Source organism: Phycodurus eques, chromosome 8 (genome assembly GCF_024500275.1).
Source record: "Phycodurus eques isolate BA_2022a chromosome 8, UOR_Pequ_1.1, whole genome shotgun sequence".
Taxonomy (NCBI): Eukaryota; Metazoa; Chordata; class Actinopteri; order Syngnathiformes; family Syngnathidae; genus Phycodurus; species Phycodurus eques.
In genome coordinates this window covers 14,585,761-14,606,347 of record NC_084532.1, presented here as the reverse complement: position 1 = coordinate 14,606,347, position 20,587 = coordinate 14,585,761, and the positions used below count along the sequence as shown (strand labels likewise).

At 39.8% G+C, this 20,587-nt stretch overlaps 1 protein-coding gene across 7 annotated transcripts in view; it reads left to right on the top strand.

Annotated features, from left to right (window-relative positions):
* Nucleotides 1–20,587, top strand: part of ptprsa (protein tyrosine phosphatase receptor type Sa) — a 276,448-nt gene that overhangs the window by 141,158 nt on the left and 114,703 nt on the right. For all 7 annotated transcript variants that reach the window (XM_061684316.1, XM_061684321.1, XM_061684318.1 and 4 more), the window contains 2 exons: nt 8,330–8,475; nt 10,963–11,104. In XM_061684316.1, the coding sequence (XP_061540300.1) occupies nt 8,330–8,475; nt 10,963–11,104 (288 nt within the window). The remainder of the gene's footprint in view (nt 1–8,329; nt 8,476–10,962; nt 11,105–20,587) is intronic.

Sequence of the window (20,587 nt, the reverse complement as noted above, 5' to 3'; positions counted from 1 at the left end):
TCAACAGTCAACTAAGATAAAGAATCAACAGAATTCTTAAAAATCAATCAATAAATCAAGAAAATTATTTCCACTTATCCCAATGAAATACCATTAAAATTTTATTTTGGTAACTTTTGGTCAAGTGTAGTGTACTTTTTATTTGCATGATATTTTTATATATTCTAGTTCTTGATTTCTACTGATTTGTTTATGAGTGTCCCCACCCCATTTTCTTGTCAAATTTAATGAGCAGAAAATGTTTATACTACCGTGAGTGTGTCTAGTAAATAATTTGTGTTGCTTTTTCTGCCTCTCTCTTCTTCTGGCCAAAGCAGTAATGCATTTAATCTTGACATTATTTCCATCTCCACTGAATTAATGCTAGTTCTTTCCGTTGTGCTAAATAATACTTAGCGGATATATGTCCGAGCCCAAGCCCCCACCCCCTGCTTTTTTATCCAGAACGGTTTCAATGGGACCAATTTGTGCCTATTACATTTGTGCAGCTCTTTGTAGAAATGCTGCCTCGTACCCATAACTCTTCACATCTGGGTAGTAATACTTTTTTTAGACAAGATTTCCACATATTGCCACAGGTCTCTCGTGGTATAAAAAGTCCCACAAGTTTGTTCGCAGTGCAGTTGACAGTGACTTTACTCTGCATGATGCAATTGGAAAAGGGTTTGTACAAACCCATCTGGTAGTCTTGGCTCCTTTTGTTTACTAGAAGCAAATAAATGTGTTTGATTCTTTTTTTATTATGTTAAGGCGATTTGTTGGGACTATTCACACTCATTCCTTGAAAGCTGTTTCAAAAATTGGACTTCTTGAATACAATTCCAATAAGTCAATCGACTTATTGGAATTGTATTCAAGAATTATTTTTATTTTTTTAAATAGGCTTAAGTGAATGTTTTAAAATGTCGGTTGTTCTAATGTGTGGTCAGTACAGCTAAAGGTAATTTGCACAAACTAATAAAAAAAATACATCCCAAAACACATTGAGCTTGTGGATGCTTACTTCAAGCACAAATACTGGCATTAACAGCTCATCAATGCACAGTATAAATTATCTATGCCTTGTCTATCGTCACAGGTCCACCCAACTGTAGAAAAGGTTAACATTCTGCTTTAATATTAAAGTACACAATTTTTTATATTGTAATATCTGATTACATTTCTGATCTAAGGCATTGTAATGGCATAGTTCTATTGTGTTTGCTTAAAAAATGTCCATGCTCATCTTCCTCTCCAAGATTCATCTGAGAAACACTAAAAAAAAAAAAAAAAAAAATTGTAAACCAGCTTCTTTACTTTAAAAATCTAGATAGTTCAAGTTGTTTGGCCTTTGTTGGGTGAATGTGAGTGATTGTGTGTGAAAATCTCCTGACAAAACAAACAATGGTTGAAAGTAAAGGTGTGGTTGCCATAGTGATGGTGCTTACCAGGCAGCCTCTGTGAATTGGCTTTGATCGATGGGGTTTTGTGTGTGTCTCTGTGTGTGTGAGTGTGTGTGTGAGTGTGTGTGTGTGCGTGTGTGGGCGCGCGCGTGTGTGCGCACGTGCGAATGCATCTTTGCATCTGTACAGATATGTGAGAGAATACAACAGTATTACTTTATGCTCCTGTCTACCTTTATCCTAGCTCATTATCTATCTATGTATATATGTGTGAGACATGTATACATGCACACACAAAAATACAAAGGGAAGCATTTTAATTGTAGACTCCTAAAGTTCAAAGCAACATTATAAGATTTTTTAATATTATCATCTCTTCTCTTCTGGCGGTTGGAATGATTTAAATATTTGCTGCAATGCTCACTGTTATATATTTGAGCATGATGATGATGAACATGATGTTGAGATTCTCTTTAGAGTGACCATGCTGGATAGGGTTACAAATGAGCTCATCAGAGGAACAGCCAAGGTTAGATGTTTTGGAGACAAAGTTAGAGAGACTTCGATGGTTTGGACATGTCAAGAGGAGCGATAGTGAGTATATTGGTAGAAGGATGATGAGGATGGAGCTGCCAGTATAGAGGAAGACCAAAGAGAAGATTGATAGATGCTGTGAGGGAAGACATGAGGGCAGTTGGTGTTCGAGAGGAGGATGCAGGAGACAACGGGACAAGCCAAAAGAAAAAGAAGACAAGCGAAAGACACTAAAGCCCTTTGTTTGAATATTGATAATATTACAACTTTTAATTTAATTCACAAATAGTGTATACAGTTACAGTATACTGTATATTCCAGTAGCATTTCTAGTAGTCTGTAGTGTGTGCCGATAAGGCAAATGAGTGCTTATACAGTGCCATGTAGAAGTATTTGTCCCCTTTTCAAATTCACATTTTTTATTCCACTTTAATGTTAAAGATCCTTAAACAAATGTAAAAATCTAACAAAGATAACCCAAGTAAAAATTAAATGTAGTTTTGAAATGGTGATTTAATTTATTAAGGAAGAAAGCTGGCCCTGTGTAAAACAGTAATTGCCCCCCTTGTTAAATCATTAATTAACTGTGGCTAATCACATTTTTTGGAAAGCTGAGTTCATTTTCACTGACCAGACCCAAGCCTGAGTACCTCTAGACCTGTTCAGTCAAGAAATCACTTAAATAGAACCTGTCTGACAAAGTGAAGTCAGACGAAAGATCACAAAAAGTAATCCAAAATAAGGTAATTGACATCTATCAGTCTGGAAAGTGTTACAAAGCCATATCTAAAGCTTTAGAACTCCAGCAAGCCATGGTGAGAGCCATTATTTACAAATGGAGAAAACATGGAACAGTGGTGAAAATTACCCCAAGAGCACAGCGACGACTCATTTTGGAGGTCACAAAGGAACCCAGGACAACATCTAAAGAACTGCAGGCCTCCCTTACCTCACTCATGACTCAACAATAAAGAAGAGACACGGCAAAAATGGCATCCATGGCAGAGTTCCAAGGCAAAAACCACTGCTGACTAAAAATAACATAAATGTTTGTCTTACTGAAACTTTTGGAAGGATATACTATGGACCGACGAGACGAAATTGAAACTTTTTGGAAGGTGTGTGTCTCGTTAAATCTGGAGGAAATGTAACACAGCATTTCTGGAAAAAAAAAAAAAACAACAAAAAACGTCATGACAACAGTAAAACGTGGTGGTAGTGTGATGGTCTGAGGCTGCTTTGTTACTTCAGCACCTAGATGACTCACTGTGATTGATGGAACCATTAATTATGCTTTTACCAGAAAATCCTGAAGGAGAATTCTGAAGTAGGACAAAACACTCCAGAAAGTCAACTTCTGAATGGCTTAAAAAGAAAATGAAGGCTTTGTACTGGCCTTGTCAAAGTCGAAAACCCTGCTGAATTAAAACAAATCTGCAAGGAAGAGTGGGCTAAAATATCTCCACAGAGAGGTGGCGGACTCATTACCATACTTGATTTCAAGGTGGCGCAACCAGTTATTAGGTTTAGGGGGCAATTACTGTTTCACACAGGGTCAGGTAGCTCTGAATTGTTTTCCCCCCCCCCCCTTAATAAATACAATCACCATTTAAAAACTGCATTTCATGTTTACTTGAGTTATCTTTGTCTGATATTCACATTGCTTTGATGATCTTAAACATTAAAGTGGGGAAACTATGCAAAAAAACAAAATAGAATTTGAACTTATTCAAGGCACTATATAGCATAGGTTATACATGTTGAGCTCATATGTATTGAGTGCCCAAAGTCATTGTCATAAAAAAATTCAATAATTTTTGTCCTAACTACCACCCTAATGGTTAAAGTGCTTGAAGTGTCACATCTGATAATACCCTGTTCTTTTTTAACATTGCTGGTTAAAACAAATATCTTTTTGCACTGTGACAGAGGCCAATTTTTCTGCCTCTTTCTGCAAATCACAGAAGGGCCTTGTGTCATTTTGTCCTCCATTTCGCTAATTCAGTCGGTAATGGCTTCCATTTATGACCAAAGAAGCTTTTCTCCATCAATTACTGCATTAGTCAATAAAGACACCCTCGTTTCTCTCGCCTAGCTGGCCATGCTATCAAATAACAGTAAAGGAGTGAAAATGGAGCTTTCTCATAGTTAATCTGTGCACCTTCCACTCGCCACTGTTTTACAATCACATTGCCTGTCTATTTTGTCTTATCTGGTCCAACAGAGGTAGCAGCCAGTAGCAGGTGGTAGCTGTATTAACGAAACAAGCGTCTGTGCACGCAGTATGAGTTTTGCTGCTTCTGCTAGCCAGCAGCGTTTGCGTTGATGTGTTCTATTATCAGGGACTTGAAAGGATATAGGAGCCTCTGTGACTGGCTATTTTCGCTCAGGCTGTGTCCCCCTGCCAAGTAGATAAAGCCAACTTGTGTGTGCTTATTGTAGCATTTTTGGAGAAGAAGACTTTGGTCAGGACAACTATACAACTTGGTGACCTTTACTTAAGACCCCAAGCAAACGACAGTACATCCTATGGATACAGTAGATAGTAGGAGGTAGGGCTGCACGATTACGGCCAAAATGATCATCGCGATTAATCAATATTGTAATCATGATTACTAATCAAGATTGTTCCTCTTTTTAGGGAAAACATCTGTATTTCTATTGTGTTACTTTTCAACAAGTAATACGTAAGCAATTTTCAGTGCAAAAAATAAGTTTTAATAAGAATAAATGATAGCTAATGAAAAATGAAATTGACCCGAGAATTTCAAATTTACCATGGGCTAACTGGAAAGAAAAATGCTATTGTCCTGTCGAGTGCAATCACGAAGTGCAATTCAATGAAAGCTAATACAGTTTAGGCAAAAAGGCAATAACATTAGGCTTCAAGCACCGACTTTTCATTTGAAAATCCCCGTCAATATAGTAAATTGTCAAGGAAACGTATGGGACCATTATTCTGCTTGACCATAGGTCAGTCGTGTTTGCAAAGAACTCGGCAATTGTGATTTCCCTCTCTATTTACTCACGACATTTCTATACAGTGTAGGTAATGGCACTTTGGAGAAATAATTGCTCGAAGGAATCACGTATTTCTTGTCCTGTGTTTTGACCATTTTTCTGCAGTTTTTTTTTTCTCCTCCATATGGTTGAACAGATTAGTTGAGTTGCCTTGCGGTGCTCTCTGCTGCACTCTTTACATATAACCTTTTATTAAACGTCACTTGCCCTGAATCGAGACATGTCCAGAAAACTAATGTGAATCCCTTTTCAAGGCACCAGCTCCTCACCGTGATGCTCTCCATCAACCAATCTTTGCTGTACCTTCTTCTCTCTGCATGACTTGCTTTCATCAGTCCACCAACTGACTTTAGGGCTCCCCCTGCAGGCAGGGCGCACTCGCTTGTTATTTAGGCAGTTTAATGAAGCTTTAACGATACGTATGCCTCCTGGTGGTTGGCCAACTATTGGTTGACAAAGTGCTTCATATGTAGCAGAGCCCGCGTTTTAAATGTAAAAATCGCAGACGATCAGGTTAATTTCATCGTGTCATAAACTATTAAAATGTAAGTAATTGTGCAGTCCTAGTAGAAGGTGAGTGTGGTGGAAATTTTGAGCAGTGATTTTGTAACATATGAAATTCACAAAAGCAATGGATTATGAAAGTAGAAGATAAATTCTTAATTGAATTCAACATAAAAATCAGTCTGAATGCAGTGTTAACTGGCAGCATAAGCCTAAAGGCAAACTGTTGAGGAAGAACAGTGGGGTGAAGGTTAATTTTATTTAAGAGCTCATGTAATAACACAAGACAAACTCAAGTAATTGTCTAAAATAGAAATTCATGGGCTGACTACCATTTGTATGGGGAAAAGAAAACACGGATTGGTAAGCATTAATGAAATGAGCTCATGGAGTCAGTGGAAGTGACTAACAAGAAAGACAAGTCAAGGTGACGTCCTGTACAAAATTCAACTTATGGATTTTCTTTGCCAAATACAAAAGGTAAGAAATGAGAATAATAATGAACAGTTCGACCTGCCCTGAATATGTGAACAGTTGAGCGCATACTGACAAGCATGTACAGTCGGTGTATTATTGTGTTTCCCTCCCATCCTATGTCCTTCCCTTTCTGTTGCGGTCGTCAGCAACTAAGCTACCACTCTCCTCGAGCAAATTTAGACTTCCCCTTCGCAAAAATGGCCAAACGAAAGATGGAAAACGGTTAACTTCCAAGACAAGTGGGAGGCAGATTGTCTGTTCACTAAAGTAAAAGACAGACCTGTTTGTCTTGTGTGGAGCAACGTGGCTGTAACAAAGAATATAACATAAATTAATTAATGCTTTTTAAATGCCCTTTATAAACTCCTAGGCAGGGACTGTTAATAGTTTGAAGTTCGGATTTTTATTGAAGGACATTCTTATTTTTTGGGGTTGTTTTGTTGTTGGCCTTTGAAAAAAGATTTCCATCAAAAAGAAAGGTAGTTGGAGATAGATAAATAGAAGATGGAGAGACAGAAGAATTCATGTTATCTATTTAAATACAAAACAACAAACAAATACCACTGATTTCTTTTATCACAAATTTGATTTCTCATGTTTATAATATTAAAGTTTGTTTATTCCAGATTCAGTGTTGAAGCAAAATGTAAGTTTGTTGTCATATGATAAACTTTAACGCTACATTTCTGCAGAGAAGGGAAACATGCACATCGCAGTGATTTTTCATTAAATATTGAGTTTGGCCCGCGACGTTGTCCCAATTTTTAATTTTGGCCCAGCGTGCATTTGACACCCCTGGCTTAATTATTAACTTGACGTTTTGTGCTTGCCGTTTGATCATCACCATCATCTCTATGATTCAAATGCATCATATTGCCAAGGACTCTCTCTTTCTCTCTCTCTCTCTCTCTCTCTCTCCCTCCCTCCCTCCCTCCCTCATAGAATATATATCAGGCTTGTTTTCAACAAACAATAACAAAGATATTAGTTGGATTGTGAGCGCACAAACCATCAAAATGTCATTTAATGAACAACACTTTGTTTTGGCTCAGCAATGGAGTTTGGTTAACTTCATGACAGTACACATTTCCATGGTGTATTATAATTTTTTTTTTTTTACTTCAGATTATCATTTTATTTAATATTGACAGTACAATTTTAATATTGGTTCAGTACAATGAAAGCAACTCGTGCATATCATTTCAAGCAACTGATCATAATTAACATTTGTTCCGAGTAAATATAAGGTCTTACTTAGTCTTCCTCCTAGAGGCTTCTTTATACTCGCGCAGGCTGTGACCGCGCTGACGTCACTGCGGCTGTCCCGTGGGTAGTTTGCCTTTATACTCGAGCGCAACCACACGCGCAGTTTGAAATGTACTGCAGTTCACCTCCAAGTCGGGGGTGTCACTATGGCGGGTATTGGCTAGGACACCACAGGGTGGAGTTTCTTCTGCATCTTTTTGGCCATTTCCGGCAGCCGTTTTTACTTTCCTTTCCGAGCATGGAACAGAGTCTGCTAGAACAAATGGACCTAGATGACCAGATGATACGTTTAATTATGCTGCAAAATCGATCGAGAAGGCGGCGGCGTATGTGCTATGTGGAACCGGGAGGAAGGCTGATTACATCCTCACAGGATGTGACTAAAACGGACCAATCACGAGAGACGATCTCCGCAGCATTCGACGTGCAGCAAAAATTTTTGCCGTGTGTGCGTCATCTATGCAGAGGAGCCGCGTGCGGGCCAATTCGTCGGTCACGTGATGCAATGCGGGCGTTGTCAGCCGCACGGCCGCGGGAGTATAAAGAGGCCTTTAGGCACCCCTGTGTTTGGGTACCAAATTACAGAAAGTGTGGGGCTAGACATACATCAGCAAGTTGAATGGTTGACAGAGAATCATCACTTTCGTCCATCAAGGGAATAAATCAGAGACCTCACAAAAATCACATTTCAGAAACAGTTGTGTGCTTAAATGGCAGAGTGGAATGAATCACTTGTCCATTCCTACCTCTAGATGTTTTGGCTCCTTTTCCCATGAAGAGTAATGACCATTCCATGTGTAATTTTCATGTAGAGGCATCCTACTCAAAGTACTATTTCGAACAACTTAAATCACAATAATACCATGAATCAGGTTAGGTTTCCTACTGCATCTACAGTATATTGATTATGTTTCTTAGTCTTTTTCCCATGTACTAAACTGTTCATCTTGAATCATGTGGGTGTATGATACAGCGTGAGAATGGTGATGCTACAAGAGGCTTGCTCGTGTGGGTTTTGTTAACAGAGAATCAAATGTATTTTTATTATAATTCGGTAGGTGGAAGAAAGTTGACTCGTGTTGACCCATTTACCCGCATCTTATAGCAATTGTGCTCATGTTTCTTCTTCGCTTCTTTCTCTCCAGCACCACCACGGTTTACAAAAGTCCCAGTTGACCAGATAGGTGTCTCTGGGGGTGTGGTGTCCTTTGTCTGCCAGGCGACAGGTGACCCCAAGCCAAGGGTTAGCTGGAATAAGAAAGGCAAAAAGGTCAACTCCCAGCGTATAGAGGTGAGTCAATTGACAGAGACGTTATTCTTAGGAACGGCATCTGCTATCTCACAACTCTACATCATCAGCTCTAAAAGGAAATATCAATATCTCACATTTCTTCTGACCACTTGTTTAACTCTCAGTCCATATCAGCGTTCAGTCAGGAAAGTGATTCTAACCAAGACGTGAACTGCCTAGAAACATTCTAGTCTTGACACATACAGTTTTCAGAAATAGGCCTAGACAACCACTTTGTGATTTAAATGGACATGCTTCTCTTAACTTCTATGAGATGTATGCGTTCACCACAAGAACGTCATCAAGTAATGTCGTGGAAGGCCTACCACCCTTTTAACACTGTCCTCTATAGACTTGAAGGAATGATGTCACACTCGTTAAACCTCATGCCCCGCAACCTCCACCAATCCCTCTTCAGCCGTGCGTTTGCAAATGAGCCTTCGGCACATTATTTCTTGTCTGTTGTTCAGATTTAAACAGACCTCCCAGATGGAATCACCCAAAGTCTCAATGCTGAGTGTCTTTTAATTAAAAAGTTAGGTCATTAACAACTGCAGTGGGTGGAGATAGATGTTCACAGACTGCGGCGTCAAGAAAATCACATGGGAGAGAGCTAAAAAACAAGAATGACAACATCATCGGGGGAGACGATCAGCTTTTCAGTAGAGGACAAAATAAAAAGTTGTAGTCTCCTCCTTTACTGCATGGTAAGTGCAAAACAAAGCCAAGGGCATGAAGGAGCCTGCCAAAACGGACACTTCTCTTTCTGCATTTAGCATGCAATGAAAAAAAATATTTGAAGGGTTTTTGAAGTATTATGTTTTTTTTTACTGTTTCCAGCCTCAAGACACATGCTTTGATATTGATCGTGATGCTCTGCTCTGCAGTGTTTTTGCCTAATTAGCTGTTCAGCCCTGAGACATGTAGCAATGGAGCAGCAGGCTGCTCAAGACACTTAAATCTTAAAGTTTAGCTTCAACCCTGACATCTCTGCAGGAAGCTCCTATTTGCTTCAATGATAACCCGCCTTTGGAAAAATAGCCTGGTTTTGCTGTCAGGTGGACTTTCTGTCTGACCAGCTCAACCTGTCAGCCAATCCAGCTTTAAAAAAGTATGAAAAATGTGAATTTTTTTTTTTTTTTTTAAAAAGAGCTGCTTGCATAAAAATCTCAAGGAAGCTTAGGGATCTAAAACCTTCGTTATTTAAGAATACAGGCCATACTACTGGACAGTAGTGGTCCTAGATTGAATGGCAGTCCGTGGAAGAACCCCTTCTGGCACCCCCAACACCCATACAAACGGCACCAATTTACATGTCATGATCCCAATAGAAAACCATCTAATGTAACAATTTTTTTTAAATTTTGGTGGGTGTTAGCAACACCCCCCCAGCCATGCTGCCCTGTGGGGCCGCACATGCCAGAGACCCCCACTGCTATAGGACCGTTAGCCGAGCTGGCCTATGAAGCCATTGTGGGAAACATTAACACAATATACAGTAATACATCCATCCATCCATTTTCAACACTGCTTATCCTGGTTAGGGTCGCGGGACGCTGGAGCCTATCCCAGCTGACTTCGGGCGAAAGGCGGACTACACCCTGAACTGGTCGTACAGTAATACAACAAACACCTATTGCATTCATTCATTCATCTTCCGTTCCGCTTCTCCTCACTAGGGTCGCGGGCGTGCTGGAGCCCATCCCAGTTCAGGCTGTGTACAGCCTGAACTGGTCGCCAGGTCAATCGCAGGGCACATATAAACAAACAAACAGTCACACTCACATTCACACCTACGGGCAATTTAGAGTCTTCAATTAACCTACCCTCCATGTTTTTGGGATGTGGGAGGAAACCGGAGTGCCTGGAGAAAACCCACGCAGGCACGGGGAGAACATGCAAACTCGACACAGACGGGGCCGGGATTTGAACCCCGGTCCTCAGAACTGTGAGGCAGATGTGCTAACCAGACGCCGTGGCGCCCACCTATTGCATTGTGTTTTTGATAAATACATTTAGTGATTTTAATTTATTACATTTAGGTCCAGAAGTATTTGGACAGCGACAGACCAGATTTGACATATAACCATGTGTATAAAATGCCATTAAAGAGTACAGTGTCTGATTGAATTCAAGTGTTTCACAAAATATATACCAATACTTTTAGGAATGCCAGCCATTTTCGGCAGAGTACCTCTATATTCAGGGGCTCGGAAGTACTCTAATGTTGTGCCAACAATTAATGAGTTATTCCTTGGCCTATGCCGAATACCTCTTCAAAGTTTTGTAAAAATGGATTGATGATTGCATAATCCTGCTCACAGACTCATAATGCACGACATAGATATGAACTGCTTGGCTTCTTTTACGTTACACAGTACTGCCCTAAATCATTCAAACTTTGAGAATATCAGATTTTCACGTGCTTTTCTTTGAAATCCAAATCCCACTCTTGTCTAACAATGATTTATATTTTTTGACCAACAGAACATTGAATTCGACGAAGGTGCCGGTGCGGTGCTCCGAATTCAGCCCCTTCGTGCACCGCGTGACGAGAATATCTATGAATGTGTGGCTGAGAACAGCGAAGGCGAGATCACAGTCAATGCCAAGCTGTCGATCATTCGAGGTGAGTCCTGCTCTATGAAAGAGTGTGCAGAGGGGTAAGTACATAATAAATCACAAAATGGACATCAGTGAGCTCTCACAGTGTTTTTATGATAATGTCTTACCTTGTAAGTTTTTGTAGTGCATTTGTCACAGAGAGAGGGAGTCTTTTTGGCTGAAGGACTAAATCACATATTGAACAATATTCCAACTGTGACCAGACTTCATGTGTTTGCACATGATTACGGCTTCTCATTTGAGCGATTTTACTTCAGATAGGAAGTAGAACTCACAATCCAATATTATCTCAACATTTTGCAAGTAGAGCCTACTTTAATGATACAGTGATTGTAATATAATCAATATACTGGAAGAAAAATCATCTTCGATATATGACAGTACTTAGGTAACTGAAGGCTGGAAATATTTTGTTGAAACAGTTCTCTTGCTCATCAAGCATATGAAATGATATTGAAAATTAAAATACTATAGTCCCATGTAAAGGTGACCATGTCCAATTACATTTTTCAAGAACAAAATGAGTCTGATTAAAAATAACGATAACAACGAGTAATGGTTTTAAAAAAACAAAAACTACACACAACTGTAATTTGATATATGATATTTAGTGCCAGAAGTATAATAATAATAATTATTATTATGTTTTCTCCCGGCACTGCGGTTTCCTCCCACATCACAAAAACATGTATGGTAGGTTAATTGACGACTCTAAATTTCCCATAGGTGCAATGTGTGTGTGAATGGTTGTTTGTTTGTATGTGCCCTGCGATTGGCTGGCAAACAGTTCAGGGTGTAACCCGCCTCCTGCCCGATGATAGCTGGGATAGGCTCCAGCACGCCCGTGACCCTAGTGAGGATAAGCGGCTCAGAAAATGGATGGGTGGATGGATAATAATAATAATAATAATAATAATAATGGGCGGCACGGTGACCGACTGGTTAGAGCGTCAGCCTCACAGTTCTGAGGACCCGGGTTCAATCCCCGGCCCCGCCTGTGTGGAGTTTGCATGTTCTCCCCGTGCCTGCGTGGGTTTTCTCCGGGCACTCCGGTTTCCTCCCACATCCCAAAAACATGCATTAATTGGAGACTCTAAATCGCCCGTAGGTGTGACTGTGAGTGCGAATGGTTGTTTGTTTCTATGTGCCCTGCGATTGGCTGGCAACCAGTTCAGGGGGTACACCCTGAATAGGCTCCAGCACGCCCGCGACCCTAGTGAGGAAAGGCTGCTCAGAAAATGGATGGATGGATAATAATAATGATTATGATATGAGTAGTAGTAGTAGTAGTAGTAGTAGTAGTAGTAATAACAATAATACATAAAATTAGCTTATATAGAACTTTTCTGTGTTAACAGAAGACTAATGAATTTCACATTATAAAAAGGTCAACAATTTTATACAGTATTGGACATCAGTCAGCAATAAGATATTTGAAGCTTCTGTGTCAATACTGTATTGTGAGAAAGAAAAGAAAAACTATTTTTACTGTATAGCCTACCATAAGGCATAATAACAGATTGGTGTAGAAAGGGTCTTAACCATTGTTCCAGTTCTGAGGCAATAATCCACTGTCCACTCATGAAAGAGTTTCTGTTTGATCACAGAAGAAGTGTTTGTGAGACATGGAACATTAAAGCAGTATGAGATTATCAGGTACTGGAAAACAGAGATTTCTTTCACTGAATACCTCCTATAGGTGGAAGTTTCTTTTTACGTTCAACCATATGTTCTAAGAAGAAGACATTGCATGGTCACACACATTTTTCTACTAGCACGCGCACACACACACACACACACACATGCGCGCGCGTGCACGCGTGCACACCACGTCCTATCTGTTCTCTCCCGCTGCCATCTGCCATGGACTGGATGAAGCGCAGCTATAGTTGGCTGACAATGCACATGGTAGGCCCTGCTGGCTGGCAGAGGGATGAGGTGGGATGTGTGTGGGGAGGTTTAGGCCAGGCTTGCCCAGAATGCTAAAAATAATGTGTGTGTGTTTTGTTGTTGTTGTTGTTGGATGTTGTTCTTAGTAGCTAGAGTGGTGCTAATGCTGCAGGGTCACTACCTGTGAAAGGGCATGGATGTTCACACTTTTTGACAGTTTGTGTATTTTGTCACCTATGTAAATGTCAAGTCATGTAAAAAGTCACACTCTGTTCTAAGTTCAGAAAAATATTGGACACAGGGTGGCTTGATAACAGAAAAACAACTAAAATGCTAATTTACTTTTAAGCTCGAAACCTGTGTGTGTGTGTGTGTGTGTGTGTGTGTGTGTTTCATATGTGTGGGAGTAGGCTTGGGGCAAATGAAGGGCAATCCAATGGAGTATAAGACAACTGAGGAGTGAGTGTAATCATTTACATCATTTAAATCATTTAAATTTACAAAGTTTCCTCCAGATTCCAGAAGACAGGAACTTTCCTGTTTAGGCAAGAAAAAGCACAGAAGGAAAGAGTCTTGTTGGGGGTGTGATTGTTCCCTTTAATTTCCATCTGAGAAGGAATCAATTGTCCTTCTCTGTGTGGGACATGCAAACAGCTCATTTTACATCCTGTTGCTTTAAGTTCCCTTGTCTGAGAGGTCTCTATCTCCTTTTTATTTTGTTGTACCCTTCAAAGAAAATATTCGGAATATCATTAGTTGGGTGCTACTTTTAAGGGCAGATCAAATCAAAAGTAGAAAAAACATGTATGCATAATAGGAAATTCCAATAATATTACATTAGGTATTTTATTAAGGTGGTATGGTGGAGGACTGGTTAGCACATCTGCCTCACAGTTCTGAGGACCGGGGTTCAAATCCCGGCCCCGCCTGTGTGGAGTTTGCATGTTCTCCCCGTGCCTGCGTGGGTTTTCTCCGGGTACTCCGGTTTCCTCCCACATCCCAAAAACATGCGTGGAAAATTTATTGAAGACTGCCCGTAGGTGTGAATGTGAATGGTTGTCTGCTTTTATGTGCCCTGCGATTGGCTGGTGACCAGTTCAGGGTGTACCCCGCTTCCTGCCCGCAGATAGCTGGGATAGGCTCCAGCACACCCGGAACCCTAGTGAGGATAAGCGGTACAGAAAATGGATGGATGGATATTTTATTAATTATTTTTAGGTAGTATTAGCACATCAAAATACAATAGAAAAAAACGACTGTTGTGAAAGATGGATGACAAATTGAAATTACAACCATATTAAGAAAGCTGCTGAAATGAAACATCTTAGGAAGTAATGATGGAGGAAAGAAAGGTTTGGGGCAGGGAGAGAAGGTGAAAAGAGACTGAAGTGGAGCAAACCAGATAAGCAACAGTAGGAAAATAAAATGAGGACTTGGATGGAGATGAATGGGGACAAATGGGGGCAATGTGGAATAGGTGAGGTGGAAAAACAATGAATATTGGCTCTTGGAACAAGGGCAAAGCGGATTATGGGACATAGGACAAGCTGCATGGGACACGTCGACATTAAAGCGAGTCGCCATGTTCTGGGATGTTAAGATGGCTGGTTTGGCTGGGTATTTGTAGGCAGTGGTCTGTGCACATAATATTCTGTTTATATGGTCATAGCATAGTAAAAATCATCATACACCACCCTGCCTGGCTAACTCACTTAGTGGAGCAGTGAGACTCAGAATCTGAGTGTGACATTGTGTGACACTCCAGAGTGTATTTTAGGCATCCTAAAAACATTATTTGCTGTAGAGGCAATGTTTCAAGTAACATTTTAACATTTTTAACTCTCATACAATTGTGTCCATTATTAAAGTCTCCATATTGTACTGAATAGCCAGGACAAGGATGCATGTACAGCTCTCCCACATGCTGAGGATTAGTGTGACAAAATACATGATGGTTATTTATAACCATTTTATGTTCTAGAAAATGTGCGTTAATTATCTATTTTCCCGACAACATTTTGATGTCACTAGGGTTATATTTGTCTGATATTTACATTTGTTTGATGATCTTAAACAGTAACGTGGGGAAACTGCAAAAACATAAGAATTTATATATACCGTATTTTTACGACCATAAGGTGCACCGCATTAAAAAGTGCAGTCTCAGTTACGGGGTCTATTTCTGTACTTAACACATACATAAGGCGCACCGTATTATTAGGCGCAGGTGTGGTAAAACATACGCTAGCTTAAAACATACGGTAGCATGCATGCACGCTAAAACAATGTTTTTAAAAAGGCAGCGGGAGCAAAACTGAGTTCGGTTGTACTTTATTAAAGTATTTAACAATGTACTCACGTTATTTTTTTTTATCAATCCTCATCCACAAATCCATCAAAGTCCTCATCTTTTTTATCCGAAATGAACAGCTGGGCAAGTTCTCCATCAAACATGCCAGGTTCCCTCTCGTCATTGTCGGTCTCGTTGCCGTGCGGCTCCTCAGAAATGATGTCGGCGTTAGCCCAAGCATCCACAATCCATTCACAAATTGTGGCATAACTCGTCCGGCGCTGCCCCCTTGTCTTAGCAAAACTGTGTTCGCCATCTGTCATCCATCGCTTCCACGCGGCTCGCAAGTTCACTTTGAATGCCCTGTTTACACGGATGTCCAGCGGTTGGAGTTTCTTAGTCAAGTGTTCTTTGCTCATTAATCCATTGCCCGAGTTGGAAGGCCACCTCGCCTTGTTTCCGTGTTTTGTTTTTCTTTGTTTTCCACGGAAACTCAGCTTCGCCTTTCGTTTTCCTGCTTCCTCCACTTGCAAACCATGGTTTCGTTGATCTTGAATTTTCTTGCGGCTGCTCGATTCCCATGTTCCTCCGCGTAACTGATAGCTTGCAGTTTAAACTGTGTTTCGTAAGCGTGTCTTTTCGTAGGTGACATTTTCGGGGGTCCTTAGCCAAACCGATGTTTTTCACAATGTACACCTCGGAAATGCTCCCTGTCAGTCAAGCGGTAAAAAAGAAACAACCAAAAAAAAAACCCCGACGCTATATACCTACTGGGGGTGTGGCTTTAGCGTCCACCTTCACGCACCCTTCCCCTGTCCTCAGCCACGTCCACTTTTCCTCTGTATAAGCAGTGTCGGCAGGAAATGCTTAAAAAATAAAAAGGTCAAGCGGAGCGCTCATCACACAACAACATTTATAGATGTTGGAACTCGGTGCACACATAAGGCGCGCCCCATTATAAGGCGCCCTATCCATTTAAGACTTTTAATTGCGCCCTATGGTCGTGACAATACGGTATTCAGACCCCCTTAATTTCTTCACTCCGTTATATTGCAGCCATTTGCTAAAATCATTTAAGTAAAATTTTTTTCCTCATTAATGTACACACAGCACCCCATATTGACAGAAAAAGCGGAATTGTTGAAATGTTTGTAGATTTATTAAAAAAGAAAAACTGAAATATCACACAGCCGTAAGTATTTAGTATAAGCACTCTTTTGAGCTAATACAGCCGTGGGTTTTTTTGGGAATGATGCAACAAGTTTTCAACACCTGGATTTGGGCATGCTCTGCCATTTCTCCTTGCAGATCCTCTCCAGTTCTGCCAGGTTGGATGGTGAACGTTGGTGGACAGCCATTTTCAGGTCTCTCCAGAGATGTTCAATTGGGTTTAAGTCAGGGCTCTGGCTGGGCCATTCAAGAACAGTCACGGAGTTGTTATGAAGCCACTCCTTCGTTATTTTAGCTGTGTGCTTAGGGTCATTGTCTTGTTGGAAGTTGAACCTTCGGCCCAGTCTGAGGTCCTGAGTACTCTGGAGAAGGTTTTCGTCTAGGATATCCTTGTACTTGGCCGCATTCATCTTTCCTTCGATTGCAACCAGTCTCCCTGTCCCTGCAGCTGAAAAACACCCCCACAGCATGATGCATGATGCTGTCACCACCATGCTTCACTGTTGGGACTGTATTGGACAGGTGATGAGCAGTACCTGTTTTCTCCACACATACCGCTTAGAATTAAGGCCAAAAAGTTATATCTTGGTCTCATCAGACCAGAGAATCTTATTTCTCACCATCTTGGAGTCCTTCAGGTGTTTTTTAGCAAACTCCATGCGGGCTTTCGTGTGTCTTGCACTGAGGAGAGGCTTCCGTCGGGCCACTCTGCCATCAAGCCCCGACTGGTGGAGGGCTGCAGTGATGGTTGAATTTCTAGAACTTTCTCCCAACTCCCGACTGCATCTCTGGAGCTCAGCCACACTGATCCTTGGGTTCTTCTTTACATCTCTCACAAAGGCTCTTCTCCCTCGACTGCTCAGTTTGGCCGGACGGCCAACTGTAGGAAGGGTCTGGTAGTTCCAAACGTCTTACATTTAAGTATTATGGAGACCACTGTGCTCTTAGGAACCTGAAGTGCAGCAGAAGTTTTTTTTGTAACCTTGGCCAGATCTGTGCCTTGCCACAATTCTGTCTCTGAGCTCTTCAGACAGTTCCTTTAACCTCATAATTCTCATTTGCTCCGACATGTACTGTGAGCTGTAAGGTCTTATATAGACAGGTGTGTGGCTTTCCTAGTCAAATTCAATCAGTATAATCAAACACAGCTTGACTCCAATGAAGGTGTGGAACCATCTCAAGGATGATCAGAGGAAATGGACAGGACCCGAGTTAAATATGAGTGTCACAGCAAAGGGTCTGAATACTTATGACTGTGTGATATTTCAGTTTTTCTTTTTTAATAAATCAGCAAAACTTCCAACAATTCAGTTTTTTTCTGTCAATATGGTGTGCTGTGTGTACATTGAGGAAAAAAATAGCTTAAATTATTTTAGCAAATGGCTGCAATATAACAAAGAGTGAAAAATTTAAGGGAGTCTGAATACTTTCCGTACCCACTGTATATATGTGTATGTATATAAAATATCATTATATTTGTTTAACTGGCCGTCCTGTAGTTTTCTGTATGTGGCGAGGGCAAGTGCAATTTATCTTTGATTCTGTCTTTGCTACTCCAAAACCTTAGCTGAATAGCCAAGATAGCGGCCATCTGTGTGCACATAGTCCTCTGGGAGTTATTGGAAGGAGGGCCGACAAGCAAACGAGGCGTCCTCTTGAGAGCTGACTGAACATGCAGTTTTAGCTGTATTTTTGTATTAAGAACAAAAAAAGAAAAAAACATTTGTTTTTGTTAAAACCGTAATCCACAATGTAAAGGTGTTTATTTCTCCATTGTTTGCATTATTTTTAAAATTAATAATGACAATACATTAATATTGTATTTTTACCTTTTCTGTTTTACACCCTTATTAGTTTGTGTTTAGCTTTCAGTCAGCTTTAAAATAGATTTTAAAGTTCTGCTACTGGTCTATAAATCACTAAACAGTTTGGGACCTGAATACATGAATGAAATGCTAATGGATATAAACCCAGCAGGGCTCTGAGATCGACAGACCCAGGTCAAATAGTGGCAAACAGAGTCCAAAGCAAACATGGTGAAGCAGCATTTCGCTATTATGCTGCACACAAATGGAATAAGTTGCCAACAGAAGTGACGTTAGTACAAGTGTGCATGTTTTTAAGTCCAGGTTAAAAACTTTATTTTTTCTTTTTCTTTTTTCCCATGCTTTTTAGAGCATTTCCACTTTTAAATGATATTTCTTGCACTGTACGCGGTTTTAATTGTATTTTTATTTTATTTGTCTCTTTGTTTTGAATATTTATAAGCTTTTTTTCTTTGTTTTTAAATGCTTTTAATCATGTAAAGCACATTGAGTTACCTTGTGTATGAAATGTGCTATATATAAATAAATTTGCTTTGCTAATCTCATAAAGACATTTATTATTTAATGATATCTTTAGGCTTGCTGTAATTACCTACATACCTTAACCTTGCTGGCCTCAAACATCCTTCTTGCCTAATATTAGGCAAGTAAATCTTTGAGGCATTTTACTTTTTTTATTTATTTATTAATAGCCATTATGTTTTTGCAGAAATGCCCACACAACAATTAACATAGACAAAACATTCAAAACTTTCGCTGTGATTTTTATAGGTAAATGAGATTTGTCACACATTATTTGTAAATAAGCAAATCAGGATCTGAGAATGTGATGCAGCGATGCATGTGATTGGTTGGACAGTTGACACGCATTTAAGGGACACGTTTGAATGGTGAAACTCGGGAGAAATTACAACAATTAGGAAAAATTGCAGGAAAGTGACAATCAAATTATTGTTTCAGAGGATTCATAAGGATTCTTTATTTTATTTATTTTTTAGCTCAACTTTTTCAACATTGCAGATTGAGGAATGTTTACTGTGTGCCATTGTACCGTTACGTTTTTTTTTTTTTTTTTTTTTTTTTAATTTGAGCAACAAATTAGTACAAAAGTGGTATTTAAGATGCAGCAAACCCTCGTTATTTCCAAGTTATAGGGACTGAGCCCTTCTGCGAATAGCAAAAAAAATTGCAAGGAATTGGACACTCTCCTTATGTTTATAGTTGCCTATATTAATTGTTAAAAATGTTAATATAATTTCAAACTCATCATAATACATTACCCTGAAAATCAAATAACTTTCAGATGATGAGATTATTATTGTATTTTTTTTGAGTACCCGAAAGTTCCAGGACACTTGCGTTTATGTTGCCTTTACAACTCGTAAAAATATCACTTGTCAAACAATAACAAGAACGGCGTTATTTATTAGCTTCAGCTTTTTAATTGCCGTTCAGCACAACAAAAACATACACAGAGATTCTCCATATTGCTAACAACCCAGGCTAAACTTAGGCCTGCATACAGACAACATACGAAGACCTTAGTCTCTCAGTCAAAATATATCATTTCAATTTCAATTGCCTTGATGCCAATTACTACTTTCGTATTAGCACGGGGTTTGCTGCCAGCTTTTAGCCTCTTAGGGTGGTACAGTGGACACAAAAACTGCAAAAGGTGTCAACAATTGCTGAGGATAGGTTCCACAGAAAGAAAACAGGAATATGCAAATTTGTCAATAGCAAACTGTAAGTAGGCTGTATTGCTTTTTAAAAATGATACTGATAGCGTACTTGCAATATGTGTAAAAATTTTATTTAATCCATCGTAAACTATAATGGAGCTCTGTGAAATTCTGCTCTTTGTGTGAAATCTACAAAACTATTCTCCAGTGCCCAATTTGACTTGTATGTTTTGTTTTTTTTGCATGGTGTCATGCCAGTAATGTTGTCTTCTTGTGTCGAATGTTTGAATACCTTTTTAATGTTTGTTTTAGAGAACAATGTGATTGTAGGGCATTGTGCTGGATTGCTGAAAAAGGCACATCGGGAAAGGTGTGTGTGTGTGTGTGTGTGTGCGCGTGCGTGTGTGTGTGTGTGTGTGTGTGTGCATCCGTGCACATTTGTGTGCACGAGTGAAAGAGACCTGGTTTATTGTTTGCAGAGTGTGTGCAAATAAGCATGCCAACAGCTGGTGAGAATGGATGTTTATTTTTGTGTGCATGCATTTGTGTTTACAGAGGCACTGAAGAATAAGTTTGCCTGATGTACCACATTGCCATCATATAATTAAAGTGACTGACTTCCAGAGGTG